Below are 19,973 nucleotides of genomic sequence, written 5' to 3' on the forward strand. Positions count from 1 at the left end.
GCTATTAAAGTGTGTACGGTATCTATTTTTCTCTCCATATGTAAAATGTGTATATAAAAAATTACTATATTTTTTTCCTGAATACTAAATGTCATTTGTCATAACTTACAGCATAAATGAAACTGACTCTTCTTGTGAAGCAACCGGAAGGTATTATTTCCATTTGCAGTATATTTGGTCAGAACCATTTGCTTCCTCAGAATCTCCTTAAAAATTAACTGGCAGCTTTGTTAAATGCAATGGTTCCCAATCTTTTAAAGGCAGTTGTGCCAGTACACCTGGTTATAAGCTGCCTGCCCATGAGCTGCACCAATCCTTTTCTGCAAAGTGTTAAGTGCTCTCAACTCTTCTTGATATCACTGGGAGCATAGGGCACTCAGCATCCTGCAGGATTGCACCCACAAATGTCCCGTTGTAATGCTGACACCTGCAGCCTCCCATTTGTTCACATGTTCTGTAATCAGCAGTGGCTCCTGTGCTGCTCCAAATCCTAGTCTCACCATTGCACACACACTGAATGTGGGGTGACCAGCAACACCATGTGGAAGTGCATCAATAAGGGGCCAGTCTTGTTCCTATTCAAGTCACTTTGGAGGTGTAGGGAAAAATACCTGTCAAAAACAGCACAAGTACTATAGCAGTAGGTGCTCCCATACTTGTGATTGGGAACCACTGTGTTATCTGATACCTGATAATGTAAGGAGAAATATTAACATGGTGAATTGATTTCTGGGTCTTCTAGAAGGTATAGGATGATGGTGAATGCTTCTAACCAATATTTTCAACACTATAGCACCCTCTCTATAGGAGACAACAGATGCCTACATTAAATTAATGGTAAGGGTACAATCTGAAACAATATACATGGGGACAATAATAATTAAGATTGATTCATTTCACACCCGATTCATCACCCAGTTCACATCTACTTGCCTCACTATTGCAGAATAGGTGGCTGATGTCACATGAACTTATCTGCCAGAATACATAAACAAAACAGTGAGAGTAAAGGGCAAAGCAGTCACAAATCTGCTTTGTAAATATCACTATGTTGAGGCACATTTTAAGGCATGCATTATACTTACTGTATAGACCATAGAAATTCCTTCGGAATGAATACAGATTTGTTCTGCGTTAGTGTTTCATGTCAATCCATTGCAATGTTAACACAAACCTACCTATTAGAAAAATAGCATCTGTTGAATAATTGTATCCCAAACACACAGTAGTTTAAAATAACAAACTCACTAAAAGACAATGAGGCAAATGGGCTGATAACATCCATTTTGCACACTACTTTCTAAGTTGCTGGTTTTGATATTAGTGTGCCCATGAAAGCTCATGATACTATCTACATTTTTGTTAGTCTCTAAGGCTATGTCTAGACTGCAAGCCTCTTTCGAAAGAGGTTCTTTCGAAAGATACTTTCAAAAGAGCCTCTTTCGAAAGAGAGCGTCTAGACTGCACGTTGAACTTTCGAAAAAGCGGCTTGCTTTTTCGAAAGAAAGCATCCAGTGAGTCTGGATGCTCTCTTTCGAAGAAGCCCTATTTACATTGAAGAACGCCTTCTTTCGAAAGAGGAACTTTCGAAAGAAGGCGTTCTTCCTCGTGAAATGAGGTTTACCGCCATCAAAAGAAAAGCCGCGTTCTTTCGATTTAATTTCGAAAGAACGCGGCTTGAGTCTGGACGCAGGGGAAGTTTTTTCGGAAAAAGGCTACTTTTCCCGAAAAAACCCCTGAGTCTGGACACAGCCTAAGGTGCTGCAGGACTATTTGTTTTTTAACTGTTTCCTAACCTGCCCTGGTACTTTTACTATTCTTTTAATTTCTACTCATAACAATGGATGGAATGGTGGTTTTAGACATTTGTAATTTGCTATTGGGCTTAAATTTCTTATATCATCTCTGGCTCAGTAACGAGACATTTACAGCAGTGTCTACAGTAGCACAAACCAGAACACAGACCTTTAACTTCAGAACAGTGAGTGGATGCTTCTCTAGTGTAACCTCTTCCTTTAAAACTTCTGCTTTTTCTTTAGTTACAGTTTCTTGTATTGTACCTTAACTTTGGCTTTGTTTTTTTCCTAATGCATATTGTTAACTCTATTCATAAGAAACTTCAAGATATTCTATTTTATTGCTGGTGTTTTAATTTTTCCAGTAGAAACAGGTATTCAGTGGCTTATGCGGCACAGAAGCCATGGCTGTTGAATGCTACCGTGGAGGAAAACATTATCTTTGGGAGTCCTTTTAACAAACAAAGGTAATTAGTACATTCCTGGGTGTTAGGAAACTTAAGGGCTTGATTCCCACTCTGCCAGATGAGGAGGGGAGCAAAGAGGTGGAGGAAGAGTTTAAAAAACCCTAAACTCACTGAAAGGACTTTATGGAGAGGCCAACTGGGACAATTACTAACATTTTCACTCCCAGGGGTGGACCACTACTGGGGTGCTGGGCTAGGAAGAATTATAGAGTGGGTGGGGAAGAAAAATAGGTAGCTCTCAGCTTCTGAGCCCATTATTATATACAGTTGGTCCTAGGTCTTGCAAAGCAGGGAGGTCACCTCTTGTAAGGGCTAGGAAGAATGGGCAGCTCCTACTCTGAGGATGGCAGCAGTGCTCTCTTTTTACATTCTTCTGGAATTGGCTGGCCAAAGGCATGTTGTAGCTTGCATGCTCCCACTGCGTAATGAAGAGGAGATCCAGGCGAGATTGTGCCTCCATTGCTCCTCATAGGAGGAGCTGCCTCTATGAGGAGCAATGGAGGCACAATCTCGCCTGGATCTCCTCTTCATTACGCAGTGGGAGCATGCAAGCTACAACATGCCTTTGTGGACCAGTGGATAAAATGTGGACCAGTGGATAAAAGTTGGGCTGTTAGGTATAGAGAGTTCCAGCTTCAGAGAAGCTGCTGTTTATTCACCCGAGTCCCAAGCAAAAGTATGTTAATGTTCTGCATATGCAGGTCCAGATTAAGTCAGTCTTGAGGCACACCCAACATGGATGCTTGTCTACACATAGGCTACATACACTGCAGGCTTCTTGCATGAGAACTGTTTTGCACAAGAGTTTCTGCACAAAAATTCTAGTTCAAGAGCGCGTCCACACTGCCATGTGCTTTTGCACAAGAGATGTGCTTTTGCACAAGAGCGTCCATGGCAGTGTGGACTCTTTCTTGCACAAGAAAGCTTGGATAGCCATAGGAGTTTTTGCACAAGAAACCCCTGTTGCCCGTCCACACTGCCTTCTTGAGCAAGAGCTCTTGCGCAAGAAGGCTTATTCCCCGTGGGAAGAGGAATAACTCTTATGCAAGAAGTCCTCTTTTCCAACGCTTTACTGTAAATATACTTGAGCAAGAACGCACGTGCAGTGTAGACACTCAGCAAGTTTTTGCACAAGAATGGCTGTTCTTTCACAAAAAACCTACAGTGTAGACGTAGCCATAAAGCACTGCTGTGGCAGAGCCCCAATGATGCAGCTGTACTGCTATAGTGCTTTGTGAAGATAGTGGGAGAATTTCTTCAGTCTTCAGAGATGTTTCACCTCCCTAAAGGGTGGTGGCTATATCAGTAGAAGAAGTCTTCCCATTGACTTAGCACTTGTCTACACCTGGAGCTAGGTGAGCATAGCTGTGTAGCTCAGGATGTGGATTTCCCATTCCTCTGAGCGATGCAGTTATACTGACATAAATCTGTAACATAGCCCAAGCCTTAGACACATAAATCAGAATCTAAATAGGTTGCAATTAGAGCTGGCTTTTCTTGGCAACCATGGCAGGCTAGAAATGCGTTTTCTATTTTTAAAATTAGGTTGAAGTTCTGATGTTATCATATGACTCTGGAGCAGGGGACCTAAGCATGGCCCTTTTGCATCCTGACCTTAATCCAATCCTAGTCTAGAGAAGAGCAGAGCATCACATTACAAAACATCAAACAATTTCATATTACTGTGCTGAAGACAGGCCTAGCTGCAGTGTGCCTACCTCGAGCCAGTGATAATTAGTGCCTCACTGAAAATAGAGGCACTGAAAGTCAAAACAGAGCTCTGTTGTGCCTGGTTCTTACTACTCTTACCAGCTCTTACTTTGTGTTAATTTAAATAGTCAGACAAAAAATGCAATGGGAAAAGTGACTTGATTTTAGGAAAACAAATTGCTAATGTTTAGGTATTTATACTGGCAACATACATGTTGCTTTAAATTATTAAAATCAATGATATTCCTTTCAGCGTATGCTTTCCTATAGGGTGTGTCTACCTTCACAGGGTATGTCTACACTACCCTCCTAGTTCGAACTAGGAGGGTAATGTATGCATACCGCACTTGCTAATGAAGCCCGGGATTTGAATTTCCCGGGCTTCATTAGCATAAGCGGGGAGCCGCCATTTTTAAATCCCCGCTGCTTCGAACCCCGTGTAGCGCGGCTACACGGGGCTCGAACTAGGTAGTTCGGACTAGGGTGCCTATTCCGAACTACCGGTACACCTCGTTTCACGAGGAGTAACGGTAGTTCGGAATAGGACCCTAGTCCGAACTACCTAGTTCGAGCCCCGTGTAGCCGCGCTACACGGGGTTCGAAGCAGCGGGGATTTAAAAATGGCGGCTCCCCGCTTATGCTAATGAAGCCCGGGAAATTCAAATCCCGGGCTTCATTAGCAAGTGCGGTATGCATACATTACCCCGCTAGTTCGAACTAGCGGGGTAGTGTAGACATACCCATAGTTACTTTGAAATAACTGACGTTAATTTGAAATAACAATGCGAGCATCTACACAGCAATACTGTTATTTTGAAATAAATTTGAAATAACAGATGGCTTATTCCAACTTCTATAAACCTCATTCCACAAGGAATAATGCCTATTCCGAAATAGCTATTTCGAAATAGCTGTAGTATGGACACTCCGCTGCTGCTATTTCGAAATAGCTCCTCCTCAGGGCCATTCAAACTAATTACTCCCCAGTGTTCCTGGGGCTCTAAATTGAGTTAGTATATCCACATTAGGGAAGCCTGCTTCAGACTAATTTTGAGACTTCCCTGTAGTGTAGACGTGCTATTTTGAAATAAGCTATTTCACAATATTTCTTTCAGAATAGCTTATTTTGAAATAAGTGTGCAGTGTAGACATACCCTAGAATATGCCATTCAGTTCACTTGATAGCAATTAGCGAGGGACAGATCTCACAAAACACATATAGGCATCATCAGATTCAGAGACCGGTTTCTCAGCTGGTGTAAATTAGCCTTACTTTATTGAAGTCACTAATAAAAATGGCTTTTTGTAAAAGCATCACTTGAATCCCTTTTAAAATTAGCTAAACACTTTTGAACTTCGCCAATAGATTAAGTCTGAGTTTTAGGAGGAGGTTTTTGTTCTATCCATTCTGGTTGCCTTTCCATAATAATAATAATCTTTGTTTTTCCCTTTGCAGATATAAAGCTGTTACGGATGCATGCTCTTTGCAGCCAGACATTGATCTATTACCATTTGGCGATCAGACAGAAATTGGAGAAAGGGTAAATAAAGAGATGGAAGTTTTTATGACAGCCTGGTTTGTGTGATGGATATCACATTTCTAGATTGCACTGAGCTGCAAGCCTGGTAAACATTAGTAATAGTCGTATTTTATTAAGATTTATTATAATTCTATATTAACTTAAACATCATCATAGATATTGATAATAGCTAGCGATCTAAGAATTCCAGCTACTCTGATGTTTGTCAGCAGTACCGTGTGCTCCCTAAGGCATCTTAGCCTAGAATTAAATCTTAGGTACCCAGGTATAAATCTAAGTAACTCTGTTAGCTGCTTAGCTCCGAATCTGGCCCCGTGTGTTTATTCTTTTAGTAAGTGCTGTGGAGCCCCTGCATTCTTTTTGCGATACATCATGGAAAATGAAGTCATTTGGGAGTCTTATATTGTGCAGACTCAAAAAAAAAATCACGGGGAAGGATTCACGCCTGATATAACTCCACTGTGCTCATTTTACGCTGTCGGCTTGATTCTCATTTATGCTGTGGCCACTCTACCTCACTCTTTTAAGGGGGTGCAAATGTAATTTATTCACAACCCAAGCCCCTCTGCACTGCTAGAATAAGGCAAAGTGGACCATAGTATAAATAAGAATGAAGTCCTATGTCTACATTGTACTCAGTAGCACAGAAAAAAAGTCAAGATCTGTGCCACTGACATTAGTCAGTTTTACTTCCAACCTCTTACACTGATACTGTGAACTTAAACATGGTTAAAAACAGTTTTCCTATAAAACCTTTTGAATAGTCCCATCGTGATTTTTATTTTTTAATTCTTTTAAATTTACTAGGGAGAGGGGAAGAGTAGAGAGAGATGTTCTTCCTTGCAGCATTCAGAAGGCTCTTTTGTTCACAATCTTCGATGGTTTCCTGGCATAATTTGATGTCAGTATCATTTGAAACAAACAGCCACAGCCAGTTCTACTCTGCCAGGAGATGAAGTTTATAACTTCTAAAGTTTTTTGTGATTAGCTTATATGAAATTACAATGATAATTACTGTCTCTTTCTCAGGAGGTCATACACTGACTGTGTTTATTTGCCAACAAGACTAGTCTAATAGCCAACATTTTGAAACATTCTAAAAACATTTCATTTGGTGGTTTAAAAAAATACTGGCATTTTTCAATGCCTTGTCATGCACCAATTATTTTGTTTATTCAAATGATCCATTTTTATCACCCATTGTATTCTTTAGGGGATTAACTTAAGTGGAGGCCAGCGGCAGAGAATCTGTGTAGCTCGAGCACTCTATCAAAATACCAACATGGTCTTCTTGGTAAGACTTCTTAAAAATATGAAGTTTGCAAATGTCACAATTAAAAAGTTGTCCTTATAGTTAGCTTTGCTACAGAGAGATATATCTATTTTTAAATCCAGACTGCAGAAACAGGGAAAACGAACAAATGAAATACATAATGATCAGACACAGTGGCAGAACGTATTAGGAGGCTGGTGAAAAATAAATCTGTTATGTAGTTCAATGTAAAAAGACTGGGACAGGATTTGCATACCCATACTTTCGCTGAATAGCACTCTATTACACACATTCCACTGAAATCAAACGGATATTTTGAAGAGTCAGGGTATTGCAATTTAGCCCTTCATGGGTGTCACGGGGCGTGTTCCCCACAGTAAAAATTCCCTATGGGTCCACTTATTGGGATCTCGTGGCCCAATGGCTGGCATTTGAGTTTCCGACGCCCCCCTGTAGGAGTCAATATGGCCCTGCGGATCAGGCTTTGCAGCGGGCCTCTCTATAGGGGTAAATACAGCCCTGAGGCCAAGTCCTTGTGGTGCCCGCCCTAAAAGGGTCAATACAGCTCCACGGCCCAGTTTCCAAAGCAGACTCCTCTCTTGGGGTGAATATGGCCCTGCAGCCTAGTCCTTGTGATGCCAACCTAATCAGGGTCAATATGGCTCTGCGGCTCAGTCTCTAGCGTAGGCCTCTCTCTTGGGGTAAATATGGCCCTGCTGCCTAATCCTTGTGGTGCTCCCCTGTTGGGATAAGTAGGGCCCTGAAGCCTAGTCCACAGGCTTCAGGGGCTACCTCTGCTTCGGAGCCCTACCGAGGGAGGGGTAGGGGGACCTGGGCCCTCCCACTCCACCGGGTCCCAGCCCAGGGTCCTATGGCCAATGGCTCGGGCCTGTGCTTGCTCAGCGGGGGGTCCCTCTCCGCAACACGCTGAGCACTCGAGGTTTCAGTTCCCCGCCTGAGCCCCTTCCTACCACCACCACCCCCCACGCGCGTCTCTCCACTGCCGCACCCCCTGCCCATCTCCGGGGCCAGGGCTCTCGCTGGGGCCACGGCGATGGTGGTTGCTACTGGGGCTCTCGTGGCTGCTTTGTCAGGTCTGTCTGCATTGGCTCCTCCCGCTCCAGAGCTGGCTCTGCAGGTCCTTCCTCTTTGGCGGTCAGCCCTGAGTGAACTGCCTCAGGGCCTCTTATACCTCTGCTCACCAGGGAGCATGCCCGGCAAGGCCGTGGGGGAGGGACACTTTCAGCCAGCTGGGCCCAGCCCACAGTCTGTTCTACAGTGTGGGCCGAGGTACTCCGTCACAGTGGGGAATAAATGGATTTAAGGTTTATCAATGGGATACACGGCCTTTCACTTCTCTGACACTAATCCCAATTCATTCCATGTTAAAAGTTTCTGGAAGTCATCACCAATGTGATGGCTGTGTGATTCCTATGCAAAATAAATTGGTGGACTCATCTTAGCTCTTTGAGGAACAAGTGTTCACATAAAATAGCTTACCAACACAATTGTCATCCTTGCACAGTGTGTGGAGAGAGGCCAATGATTGGAAACTTAACTACCTTACAATACATGCTTCTCACCCTTACAGGTACAATCTCCAGGTTGTGTATTAATGAGTGAGCTTTGGGGGAAGCTTGCCTTTGCACTGACTCTGCTGTATCTCTTCTGTTGAGATGGGCTCTTTCTGTTGAATGTGGATCTGGATTTCCCCAAATTTCAGGGGAGGGTTTCAGATCCTCTCTAGTTTCCAAGACTTCCAATCTGGGACCAGCACCAAAATGACTCAGAAATAGAATGTAAGAACAGCCATACTGGGTCAGATCAAAGGTCCCTGTAGCCCAGTATCCAACAATAGCTAGTGTCAGGTGTTTTAGAGGGAAAACCAAAAAGGAACATCTGAGTGGTTTATTACAGGCCAAAGAGTAAAGGGGTTTCCTTTCTTATTGTGTTCCACTTAAGCCCTTTCACTAAAGGTGGTAAATATTAGCATTAGTGCAACAGATGGCACTTTAGTAATTGCAGCTGTTTGCTTTTGTAGAATAGGTGAAATGTTTAAAAGAATTACATAAATTATCCCTGGTTCATACCCCTCTGGCACAACTTTTCTTTTATCCAATTGCAGGATGATCCATTCTCTGCACTGGACATTCACTTAAGTGATCATTTGATGCAGGAAGGTATCTTGAAGTTCCTCCAAGAAGACAAAAGGACACTTGTTCTAGTGACACATAAATTACAATATCTGCCACATGCAGATTGGGTAAGAGAGGAGCCACCACTTGCCAGTTTGTCATATTGTAATAGCTGTAGTCCCCTGGGAGAAATGTGGTTGAAGCCAGATCTGTAGTGCTTATAATGATTGTTATGATAAGAGCCATCCCACCGTCTGTTCTTGCAGTGGGCATGAAGCTCCTACCCCACATTCTACTTGTATGTCTACAACACAGACTGGCATGGAATAAAAGCATTTTATTTGAACTTTTCCTCCATTTAACCACGACAAGTAATTGACACATAACTTAAAAATCAGAGTTGTTTACGATTTTGATGTGCAGCCATTGGGCAAAATGAACATGAACACTGAAAATTAGCCAAGTGGTGAGTTATAGCTTGTTCACCTGGAGATCTGCTGCATAGTCTCAAATACAGTGATTATGTCACATTGCTGAGTAGACGACCTATTGAGAATCCTCCTTTCTCTAGATCATTGCTATGAAGGATGGTTATGTGCTCAGAGAAGGGACATTGAAAGACATCCAGACCAAAGATGTTGAACTGTATGAGCACTGGAAAACTCTGATGAATCGCCAAGACCAAGAATTAGAAAAGGTAATTACAAAGAGTGGGGCAACAGAGAATTGTAGGCAATGTATTTCCTCTTGATCCATATTCGAGCCCATTCTAATGGACTTGGGATGGAATTCTTCTCTCAAGTTGATTGATGGGTGAAATCCTGCACATCAGTGGACCTGATGGCAGGATTTTGAGCTCAATGACTTGGTGGTTTTGGCTCTTCTTGGAGCCCAGAAAGGTATTACCTCTCTACTGCAGCAAGAGAGGGCTTTGCTGAAGCTTTGTTTTAGCTCCCTGCCACATCTGTCTATTTACCTCATCAATATGCTCCTCAAAGTTCTGCCAAATGATTAAGTCCGCTGTCTCCAAAGAGACACTACACAAGTACTAACATATTAGCCCAGCTGAGGACTCGTTCTTCACCTTAAAACACAGCACTGAGGTGGTTTATAGTTAAATTAACCCTAAGTTTATTAATAAAATTCTTGGTTCTGGACCTCTAATACTTCTGTTATTCTGGACTTCTAATACTTCTATTCTTGGATCTGGACTTCTAATACTCCTATCATCTGAAGAAGTGGGTTGTGCCCATGAAAGCTCATGCTAACATCTACATGTTTTGTTAGTCTTTAAGGTGCTATTAGACTATTCGTTGTTTTTAAGTATATCCTGTTACATACTAACTCAGCTACCCCTCTGAAGTTTATTAATAAAGAACATAGATTTAAATGATACTAAGCAAGAGTAATAGAGAGAGAATTAGTTACAAATAAAACAAAGTAAAACATGTTTTCTAGAATCTCAACTATAACTGATTGCCACACTGGTCTCAGGCAATTTCTCATCTACAGTCAGTTCTCAGCATCTTCAACTCATATGGCTAAAGAAATCCATTTTCACAGATTTCAAGAGTGCTGTCCTCTTTTGACCCTTCAGTGATAGTTAGCTAGGAGGCTCTCTTCATTTTTTTCATAGTCCAGCAAATTTTTGAAATGTGTTCTTTTGAAATGTAACCCCAGGTGTCATTTTCTCTCCTGCTGCTTGTGCTCCAGGAAACTGATGTGATCTTGCACTTCCCTCAGTTTGATTTTTTGGTGGACTCAGATGCAAATGAACTTCTACTGTCCCTGGCATCACTTTGCTTATACTAAAATAAGGTACTAACAGTAGATTGACCTGTCATGTTAATATAATGTTACAGGATATGGAAACTGACCAGACTACTTTGGAAAGAAAAACTCTCCGAAGAGCAATGTACCCAAGAGAATCTAAAGCACAACTGGAGGATGAGGATGAAGGTACAGTATATCTTTTCACACTGGGTAGATTATCAGCAGGCATCATTCACATGTATTCACATTCTTAATACATTGCTGAATGTCCTTGGAACTGAGATATGAAGATGTTGATGACAGTTACTCAGTTGGGTAATAACAGTGGGAAGTTAAATGGTTTGAGCTATTTAGAATTAAAGCTATTTAATGGATTCTTCATGGAGTTTTCCAAACAAAGTGCAGAAATAAAGACAGAGGAGAGCTAGTCAGAGCGAAGCTAAGTGGGGGTGCAGAACCCAGAGGGGAGCCTTCTGGTCCAGCAAACTCCCTTGTTCAAGACCAGTCAGATACGAAGTGTGGGAAGTCCAACCTAGAGTTTGATTTCTATGAATGTATCCCATACAGAAGATATAATTTACTGAAGCAAATTATTATTGGCAAACTAGAGCTGGTGTAATAAACAGGGTTTATTTTCAAACAATTCAAAAAATGTTGACAAGCTGTAGAGCTGGTTGAAAAAAAGAAGGAAAAGTTATAAAACATGTCAAAAATTGTGGCTGTTTTCATCCAAAATGTCAAATTAACTTCCAAATGGCAATGTTCAAAAAATGTCAACCATCTTGAGTCAAAACATTAATGATCATCAGTGTGGTGCTGATTGCAATTTAACTGTTTTTAAATCACAGAGGAAGAAGAAGAGGAAGAGGATGATGATAATATGTCAACAGTAATGCGACTTAGAACAAAGATGCCTTGGAAAACCTGTTGGAGATATCTTACCTCTGGAGGATTTTTCTTACTGTTTCTTATGATTTTCTCCAAGCTCTTGAAACACTCCGTCATAGTAGCTATAGATTACTGGCTGGCAAGATGGACATCCAGGGACAATGAAACTAAAGCCAGCGATTCCACAGACCAGAAGCAGGTTGGCCATAACTTAAAACTTGTTAGACAAAAAAGTTCTCAAATAATTGAAAAAGAACCCTCTGTTATCCTAGTAGCCAGTTAGATTTGGAATGTCAGGGTGGTTAAACACTGGAATAAATTGGCTAGGGAGGTTGTGGAATCTCCATCACTGGAGATATTTAAGAACAAGTTGAATGGACATCTATCAGAGATGATCTAGATCAGTGTTTCTCAACCTTTTTTTGCTCATGGCCCCCTTCTGAGCCTCGTTTACCACTGTGGCCCCCCTCATAGCTGCTGTTAGTTGGAAAAAAAGGTACATAATTTACCCAATGATCCGTTTTTTCCATGTGGCCCCCTAGAGGTAGGGTGTGGTCCCTGGGGAGCCATATGGCCCACGGTTGAGAACCACTGATCTAGATGGTGCTTCATCCTGCCATGAGGGTAGGGAACTTGACTTGATGATCTCTCAAGGTCCCTTCCAGTTCTAATATTCTATGATTCTATTATTCTAATATAGGTATTATAGCATCAGTTGAACAACAAGATGGGTGAGTTGGTTAATATAATTGAAAAAACAATCTAAATCTTAAGCCAAATGTCAAACTGAAATTAAAACTTGTTTGAGGCTAGAAAAACTTTGGGCCAAATTTTTATAAAATAGAAGCCTTATATGCCAGCAGTTCCCAACCACCAGGCTGTAGCCCACTGGCGGGCCACAGCGTTTCTGGGGGCCGGGGCTGGGATACACTGCCTAGCACCTCCTCTCCTGCTGCAGCTATTGAGAGAAGTGTGTCCTGCCCTGCTTCTCAGCCAAACAGTGCTGGGCAGGGGCGGGAGCACTTCACTGCGTGGTGGGAGGTCTGTGCGGAGCCCAGCACAGCAGCCTTAGAGCAACTGCGACCCAGGCAGCAGTGCTCAGCTGGCAGCTGGGAGGCAGCACAGGGCTAGGTGAGGGAGATGGGTCAGGCACTGGGGACTCTAGGGGTGGGGCTAGTGCTGGGGAGCTCTAGGGGGTTCTAAGAGGCAGGGGGCTGACAGTGGGGGGAACTGGGGCATCTGGGGTAGGGAGCTGGTACCGGGGGGCTCTGGGTGAGGGGCTAATGGTGGGGGAGCTATAGAAGCAGAGCTGGCACTGAGGGGCTCTGGGGACAGGGCTAATATTGGGGCCTACGGTCTGGCACTCGGGGGGACTCTATGAGGGTTGGATGCATTGGGGCTCTGGAAACGGGAGGCTGGCACTGGGGGGTCTGATGGTAGGGAGCTTTAATGGGTGAGGGGCTGGCACTGAGGCATTTGGGATGGGGGACTGATACTGGAGACTCTGAGGGCAGGTGGCTGGCACTGAAGGGGTTGGGTGTAGGGGTCTCTGGGGACAGTGGTTGGCAGTGGGGGGTAGTGGAGGGTGGTGTCTTTAGGGTTAGGGCTGGCACTGAGGGATTCTGGGCTTTTGTCAGACCCGTAAAATTTTATTTGCATATTTGCATATTATTATTATTCTTGGACTGAGCCGTCAATCGACGGATCTCATCTTCTATGACGCTGTTGGTGAGCAACTAAACCAATCCTTGATTAACAGATCTGATTACAGATGTCACATAAAAAGCCGCCAACTGCAGGCACTGTATATTCTTTTCTTGCAATGCCTGGATACGCTGCCTTTTAAAGCAATCAAGAGCCTGTATGATGGTTTGGCACCAAGACAATCTGTCCTGAACCAGAGTTTCCAGATCATTGGGAGATATGCCGCATCACTTCATATTGGCCTTTAAGATGTCTTTATAGTGCTTATAGTGACCACCAAGAGAGCGCTTTCCATGAGCAAGCTGGCCATTGAAGACCATCTTTGGTAGCCGTGTATCATCCATCCCCATAACATGACCAATCCTATTAAACTGTTTGTTCATACGTATTGCTTCCATGCCCATGACAAAACACAGCTTAAGAACCTCTGTATTAGGAATTTTGTCCCACCAATTCATGTGGGCAATCTTCCTCAGACAACACATATGGAACTGATCAAGCTTCAAAACATGGTGACAGTATATTGTCCATGACTCCAAGCTGTATAGCAGGACATTCAGGACAACTGCCTGATAAACCGCTATCTTGGTATGGAGTTTAATACCATGGTCAATTTTCCAAAGGCAGCGCTTGCTTTGGTTAGTTGAGCAGATACATCATGATCCACGTTTATGCTAGAGGACAGTGCACTTCCCAGGTAGCAGAACTTGTCAACAGCCTTAAAGACTGTACCAGAAGCGGTGATCATTGGAGCGCTGGGCTCTTTCCAGACAAGCTGAGGCATCACTTCTGTCTTCTTTTGGCTCCCTGTGAGTCCAAAATGGTGAGCGGAAGTAACAAAGCGATCCAAAAGCTTCTGTGCATCCTTCACTGAATGAGCCAGCAATGCATAGTCATGAATATGCAAATAATGAATACTGCATAAATATGCAAATGAATGAATATGCAAATACTCAAATAAAATGTTACCGTTCTGCCAAAAGTTTGTGAATGGGTTTGCCAGTCCCTGGTACAAAAAAGGTTGGGAACCACTGTTATATGCCCTAAATCCATATTTAGCCACACAAATTAATGCCCAGATTTTCAAAAGTGCTGATCACCCAGTAGCTGCTATTGAAATTGGATCGGGCAATGGTTTGGATTGGAGAAGTATCTCAAAGTTCAGATGCTTTTGATAACTTAGTAACAGTTTTCTCATGAGATTTCCAGGACCTCTCATATCCAGCCAGAATCCCAGGACAGATTCTTAGCGGGTCTATAGCTCCTTTACACCAGGTGAGGAGATGCCCCCTAACCTGCAGTGGTGTTAGAAAATTAGCATTGTTTTTTCTTTCTGAAGTTATCTAAGCTCAATTGCTGAAAAATTCTGTTCTACTGCAGTCTGAGTTTTGGGGATCTATACATTTATCCAAATTTCGACAGCTGTCTAAATTCACAAGACTTGGGCCAAATCCTGCAAAGTGCAGAGTATTCTCATTGTACAGGTGTGACTACCTTGCCCTTTCCTGGTTACTCTTTGTGGCCAGTCCACAGTCAGAGCCAGTAAAAATATATATGTAATTGATATAATAATAATCCAAATTCTTAAGTATTTATTTAATAAGTTTAAACTTTCATAAATAAAAGGACAGGTAAAAATATAGCCATGGATATGGAGGTATTGACAACCAATCATCCATGATAATTAAAAAAAAACACCATAAAATACAGAGAAATCTTTATAATATAAATATAATAGGATACTTGGAATGGAGCTCTAGGATCATTATTTGTCACCCAGGACCTTGTAGTATACTCACCTTTAGTTGCAGCAGTGAAGCTAATTCATTAAGCATCCTCCTGAGACAAATTAGGTCCCCAAATTAATCCCCAGTCTAAAAATCTGCTGCACCAAAATATAGTGAATTGCAGGATTGGGGCCATAGGGCGAAAACTCCTTTTTTAATGTTACGAAGAAGATCACATTCACTGAAATGGGCAGTACATGTCCTGTTATTGTTGAACCTTTTGGATTCTGACCCACTGGCTGGTCAGTGCTGTCAGCTGTGGGGATTTTCAAGGTTAACATATTTGTCCTTTTATTAGTCTTATCACGTAGCTGTGTTCAGTGTGCTTTGTGGAGCAGGAATCATCCTTTGTCTCATCACGTCCCTGACTGTGGAATGGATGGGCCTTACAGCAGCCAAGAACCTTCATCACAATCTCCTCAATAAGATCATCCTAGGACCAATCAGGTACCCGCTGTGCAACGCAGTGGCTAGTACTGAAAAGAGCATGGATCATTCCCCTGTTGCCCTCATCTCCTGAGAAATCTAAAAGTTCCAGCTGTAATGCTTAGGAAATTACCCTCTTCATGCTGGAAAACAAGCAATTTTAGTTTCTGCCTACTTTCACCTGAAAGTAATTTCAAGTTACAACGTTTTCAGACACTCTGAAATTCATCTAGGGGTTTTGGGGCCATAGAAATTTCCAAGTATTGTGGAAATTCATCAGTTCCAATGCACAGAGATGGCGTTGTGCGGGATGTTACATTCCTTATATGCCAAAGAAACAGGTTCGGCATGAGCTTGGCATAGCCAAGGGTGTGATTGCATACATGCAGTAACTGTGGTTCCCTCATAAAAGAGGAGCTGGTAACATGGTGATCTTTCCAGCCCAGGAGTTGAAATCTTAACCCAGGACAGCAAGGGTGGACTTTGCTTGGATCTTTCAAGTTGAGGGAACCAGAGAATGGATAGAGTAATTGAGAGAAAGGAGCTGAGCATTTTCAGGGGGTTGTGGGAGAGGGGATTTTAAAGTGTGGGGTTAAAAAAGGCTTTAGATGGCATTCCAAATGTAGGTATAAGGCTAGCATAGATTCTGTGTTTACCAACTGATTCTAGGGGACTAGTTAGACAGTAACCCTAAGTTCTGGCTTACAATCTTTCATCCAGAATCAAGTTCTCTCTTCACATAATTTTTGCTTCTGTTTTGTTCAATAGATTCTTTGACACAACTCCTCTGGGGTTAATTCTAAATCGCTTCTCTGCTGATACAAATATTATTGATCAGGTGAGCACAAAGGTCCATTTATTCCAAAATGTCTTGCCCAATTAATGCTACCAGTTTGGAGAAGAAGTGCACCTTGAGTTACCAGGGAGCCAAATAGCTGGTTACGTGCATCCAGAACAGATGTTCTGATAAACTCTGAACTGTAAAAGATCTTCCAGGCAAAGCACATTTTATGGAAATTATTATTGTTGAGCTCACCAAGATTCAAATATATTCAGGGATACAAGATAAAGCAATGGTATAACTCCCCTGGTTCTTTAGAATTACCGGGTCACATGTTAAGTATTTAAGTAAATTAGGAAGAAAAGAAATTCTAGAAATAATGTTGCAGCTGATAAGATTGTTAATAATGACATAGAAACAGGAGATGTGTTCAGTCAGTACTTCTGTTCTGTATTTAGAAAGTTGGATTTATATCACATGAGGATGGTGAACTACTTTCCAGGTCACTACTAGGCACAAATTCTACTAGGCACAAATATTTTTAAAGTTGCAGCCCCAAATGACTTGTATCCAAGAGTCTTCAAAGACCTGGCTGAAGATCTTTTTAAGCTGATTGTGTCAATTTCAATAAATTTTGGAATGTCAAAATCCAGAAAAGTGGAATATTGTTAATTTTCTGCTAATATTCAAAAAGGGCTAGCAGCACAACTTGGGTAATTATAGGTTGGTTAGCCTGATATTAATGTTTGTACAAAACAATGGCAAAACTGATAGGAGATTCAAGCAGAGCTTAAATTCTCATAGATTATTTCCCAGTGCTGCCTCCCCCCCCCCCCCCAAAAAAAAGTCAGGGTTACGAATTTCAGCTGCAGGATATCTAAGGGTTTTAGCCCTTCATGGGGGGAGGGAAGTAACAGGGGATGGAAAATTGGTCTTGGCTACCTGATTTCACTCTTTCATGTGATTAGAAGCTTGGTTTATAAAAGTAACAGCATATCTACAATAGACTTTTGTAAGGCATTTAACAGAGTACAGCATGACATTCTGCTTAAAAATTAGCTCTATACAATATCCATAAAATTCCCATTAAATGGAGGAAGAAGTGGTTAACTGATAACTCAAAAAGTAGTTGTCATTGGAGCACAGGCGATGGAAGCATAACTTCCAGGAGGCCTAGGTGGGAAGCTGTTGCAGCCCCTGGCTTTTAGAGGTTTCTGTCATATTCAGGGTTATGGTTTGCTTTAATGGCTCTCAGAGCTCCCAGTATACAAGTTGTTCCAGCACCCCTGCTATAGGGAATCATCACTTAATGGGGCTGGTTGGGGAGGGATTCTGCTGAGATTAGCACTGGACCTAACACCCCTGAACGTTGTCCTCAATGATACAGAAGTAATTATAAAATAGCTGCGGATCAAATTTGCATATTACACAAAGACTGGCAGAGTGGTATGTAATGAGAACAGGGCAGTCCACACAGGGATCCTCATCACAGGGTAAACCCAGCCCATTCAAACAAAATGCTTTTTTAATACAGCAACTGCAACATTGTATATTTAGGAACAAGAAATGCTAGCCATCCCTATAAAATGGGACAACTATATCCTGGAAAGCAATGATTCTGGAAAGGACATAGGGGGCTTAGTGGAGAAGCAATTCAACATCACCTGCCAATGTGATTCTGTGGCTAAAACGGCTACTGTGATTTTTGGATGCGTAAATCAGGGAGAAATTAATAGGAAGAAGTGTGTGTGGGGGGGGGGCGGGTCTGTGTATGGCAGTGGTGAGCAATGCTGTACTACTAGCAGAGAAGGGAAGCAAACAAACCAATAGCTGGAAGCTGAAACCAAACAAATTCAAAGGAGAGATTAGGCACAATAGTTTAACAGGAAAAGTTAACAACTGCTGGAATAATCTAACAAGGAAAGAGGGGGATTCTCTATCTTTTGGTACAGAAGCTGGAAATAGAGCTGGCTTGAAGTGGTTTCCATCATGCACAGGGTTTATAGTTTGGTCCAATGACTCTCAGCACCCTCACTATCCAAATTGTTCTAGTGCCCCTGTCTCTTGGGCTACGTGTACACTGTACCGTTTTGCGTAAGAAATATGCAAATGAGGTGAAGCGTGGAATATTGCCGTGCCTCATTTGCATAATTAATGAGCAGCCGCTTTTTGTGCAAGAGGCTTTTGCGTGAAAAGGAGCCGTCTACATGGAAAAGAGTTGTTCTTTCTTAAAATTTTTTGGAAGAACAGCTCTTGCGCAAGAGGGGGCTTTTGTACAAAAGCCTCTTGTGCAAAAAGCAGCCGCTCATTAATTATGCAAATGAGGCATGGTGATAGTCCATGCTTTGCCTCATTTGCATATTTCTTACACAAAACAGTGCAGTGTACACATAGCCCAAGAGACAGGGGCATATTTCTTTCACAAAACAGAGCAGTATAGACATAGCCTTGGTGTTTCAAATCATGACTGAATGCCTCCTGGAAGTTATGCTTTAGTCATACGCAGATCAGTGGACTCAAAACAGGGGTAACATTTAATGGCCTGTGATATGCAGAAGGTCAGACTAGGTAATCTATTGGCCCCTTCTGGCCTTAAACTTTATGAATCTATATAAGATTAAAGTGTGTAATAGTGAAGTAAGAACACATTTCGAAAGAAGAGTTGTTTGCAGCGCTTCCACTACGTCTGAGAACTAAGCTGCTTGGATAATAAATGTTTCTGAATGGTTTATCAAGGGGCATATGTACGAAGAAGAGTGATTGCAGGGTTCTCAGAAAAGGATACCATATATGGGGCAATAGGGGAAATCAAAAGTATTATTAAATTATCTAAGATGTCTCAGAAGAACAATTCCCTTACTTGTTTCATAATGAGGGGAAGTGACTGCCTGTTTCTCCATGATCCTGGGAGGTATTGAGCATTAGCAAATCCCCAGTGGTCCTAATTCTGGCCATTGATACCCCTGTTCACTGGCTCTGGGCTCACAGAAACAGAAAAACCCTTGAGAATTCCCTTGGCATAAAGAGGGCTCCCAGTGGTGAAGGGACAGCAGAAAGGCCGTAGACCAGCCCATCTCTTCGCCTCACACATGGAGGGTATATCATTGCCATATTGCTGAGGTCTGTCTAATACATATTTTTATCTTATGTTTGGAATAGCACATTCCCCCTACTCTGGAGTCTCTTACCCGGTCCACTCTGCTCTGCCTGTCTGCTATTGGAATGATTTCATACGCCACTCCGTGGTTCCTTGTTACTCTTGTACCCCTTGGGGTAGCTTTTTACTTCATCCAGAAATACTTCAGAGTGGCTTCCAAGTAAGTATTTATGGTTTGTGCTAAAATATAAACTAGAGCTAGTCAAGAATGGAAAATAATTTTCTTGGTAAATTCCACAGGCACATTCTTCTGTTTTTCACTGAAGTGTTCAACATTTTTCAACTTGTGACAGAGATGATTGAAAAATGGAAAAACCGACCAGAGAAAACCTTGTCTACTTTTCAGCAACAATTCCTACATTTCAAAAATGTTGACTGTCTGTAAAGATTAGGCTTTTTGAGGGGATCAGAATTTTCTAAAATTACTCTTGCTTGGAGAACTGAATTGCTCAGGAGATTGGTAATCAATTGTGAAATGTTTTCAGTTCAGGTCAAGGTTTATGAACTTTAGTGGGGCAGTATGGGGAAAGTTTGA

The 19,973-nt window shown here is 42.2% G+C and overlaps 1 protein-coding gene across 11 annotated transcripts in view; it reads left to right on the forward strand.

The window, feature by feature from the left end:
- Nucleotides 1–19,973, forward strand: part of ABCC9 (ATP binding cassette subfamily C member 9) — a 132,149-nt gene that overhangs the window by 76,345 nt on the left and 35,831 nt on the right. For 9 of the 11 annotated variants that reach the window (XM_075898383.1, XM_075898389.1, XM_075898363.1 and 6 more), the window contains 11 exons: nucleotides 112–150; nucleotides 2,162–2,263; nucleotides 5,430–5,514; nucleotides 6,728–6,808; nucleotides 8,913–9,050; nucleotides 9,494–9,619; nucleotides 10,785–10,881; nucleotides 11,544–11,782; nucleotides 15,373–15,521; nucleotides 16,269–16,338; nucleotides 19,441–19,598. In XM_075898383.1, the coding sequence (XP_075754498.1) occupies nucleotides 112–150; nucleotides 2,162–2,263; nucleotides 5,430–5,514; nucleotides 6,728–6,808; nucleotides 8,913–9,050; nucleotides 9,494–9,619; nucleotides 10,785–10,881; nucleotides 11,544–11,782; nucleotides 15,373–15,521; nucleotides 16,269–16,338; nucleotides 19,441–19,598 (1,284 nt within the window). The remainder of the gene's footprint in view (nucleotides 1–111; nucleotides 151–2,161; nucleotides 2,264–5,429; nucleotides 5,515–6,727; nucleotides 6,809–8,912; nucleotides 9,051–9,493; nucleotides 9,620–10,784; nucleotides 10,882–11,543; nucleotides 11,783–15,372; nucleotides 15,522–16,268; nucleotides 16,339–19,440; nucleotides 19,599–19,973) is intronic. The other 2 variants (XM_014572616.3, XM_006121259.4) reach the window with 1 other exon arrangement.

This window comes from Pelodiscus sinensis, chromosome 1 (assembly GCF_049634645.1).
Source record: "Pelodiscus sinensis isolate JC-2024 chromosome 1, ASM4963464v1, whole genome shotgun sequence".
NCBI classification, from domain to species: domain Eukaryota; kingdom Metazoa; phylum Chordata; order Testudines; family Trionychidae; genus Pelodiscus; species Pelodiscus sinensis.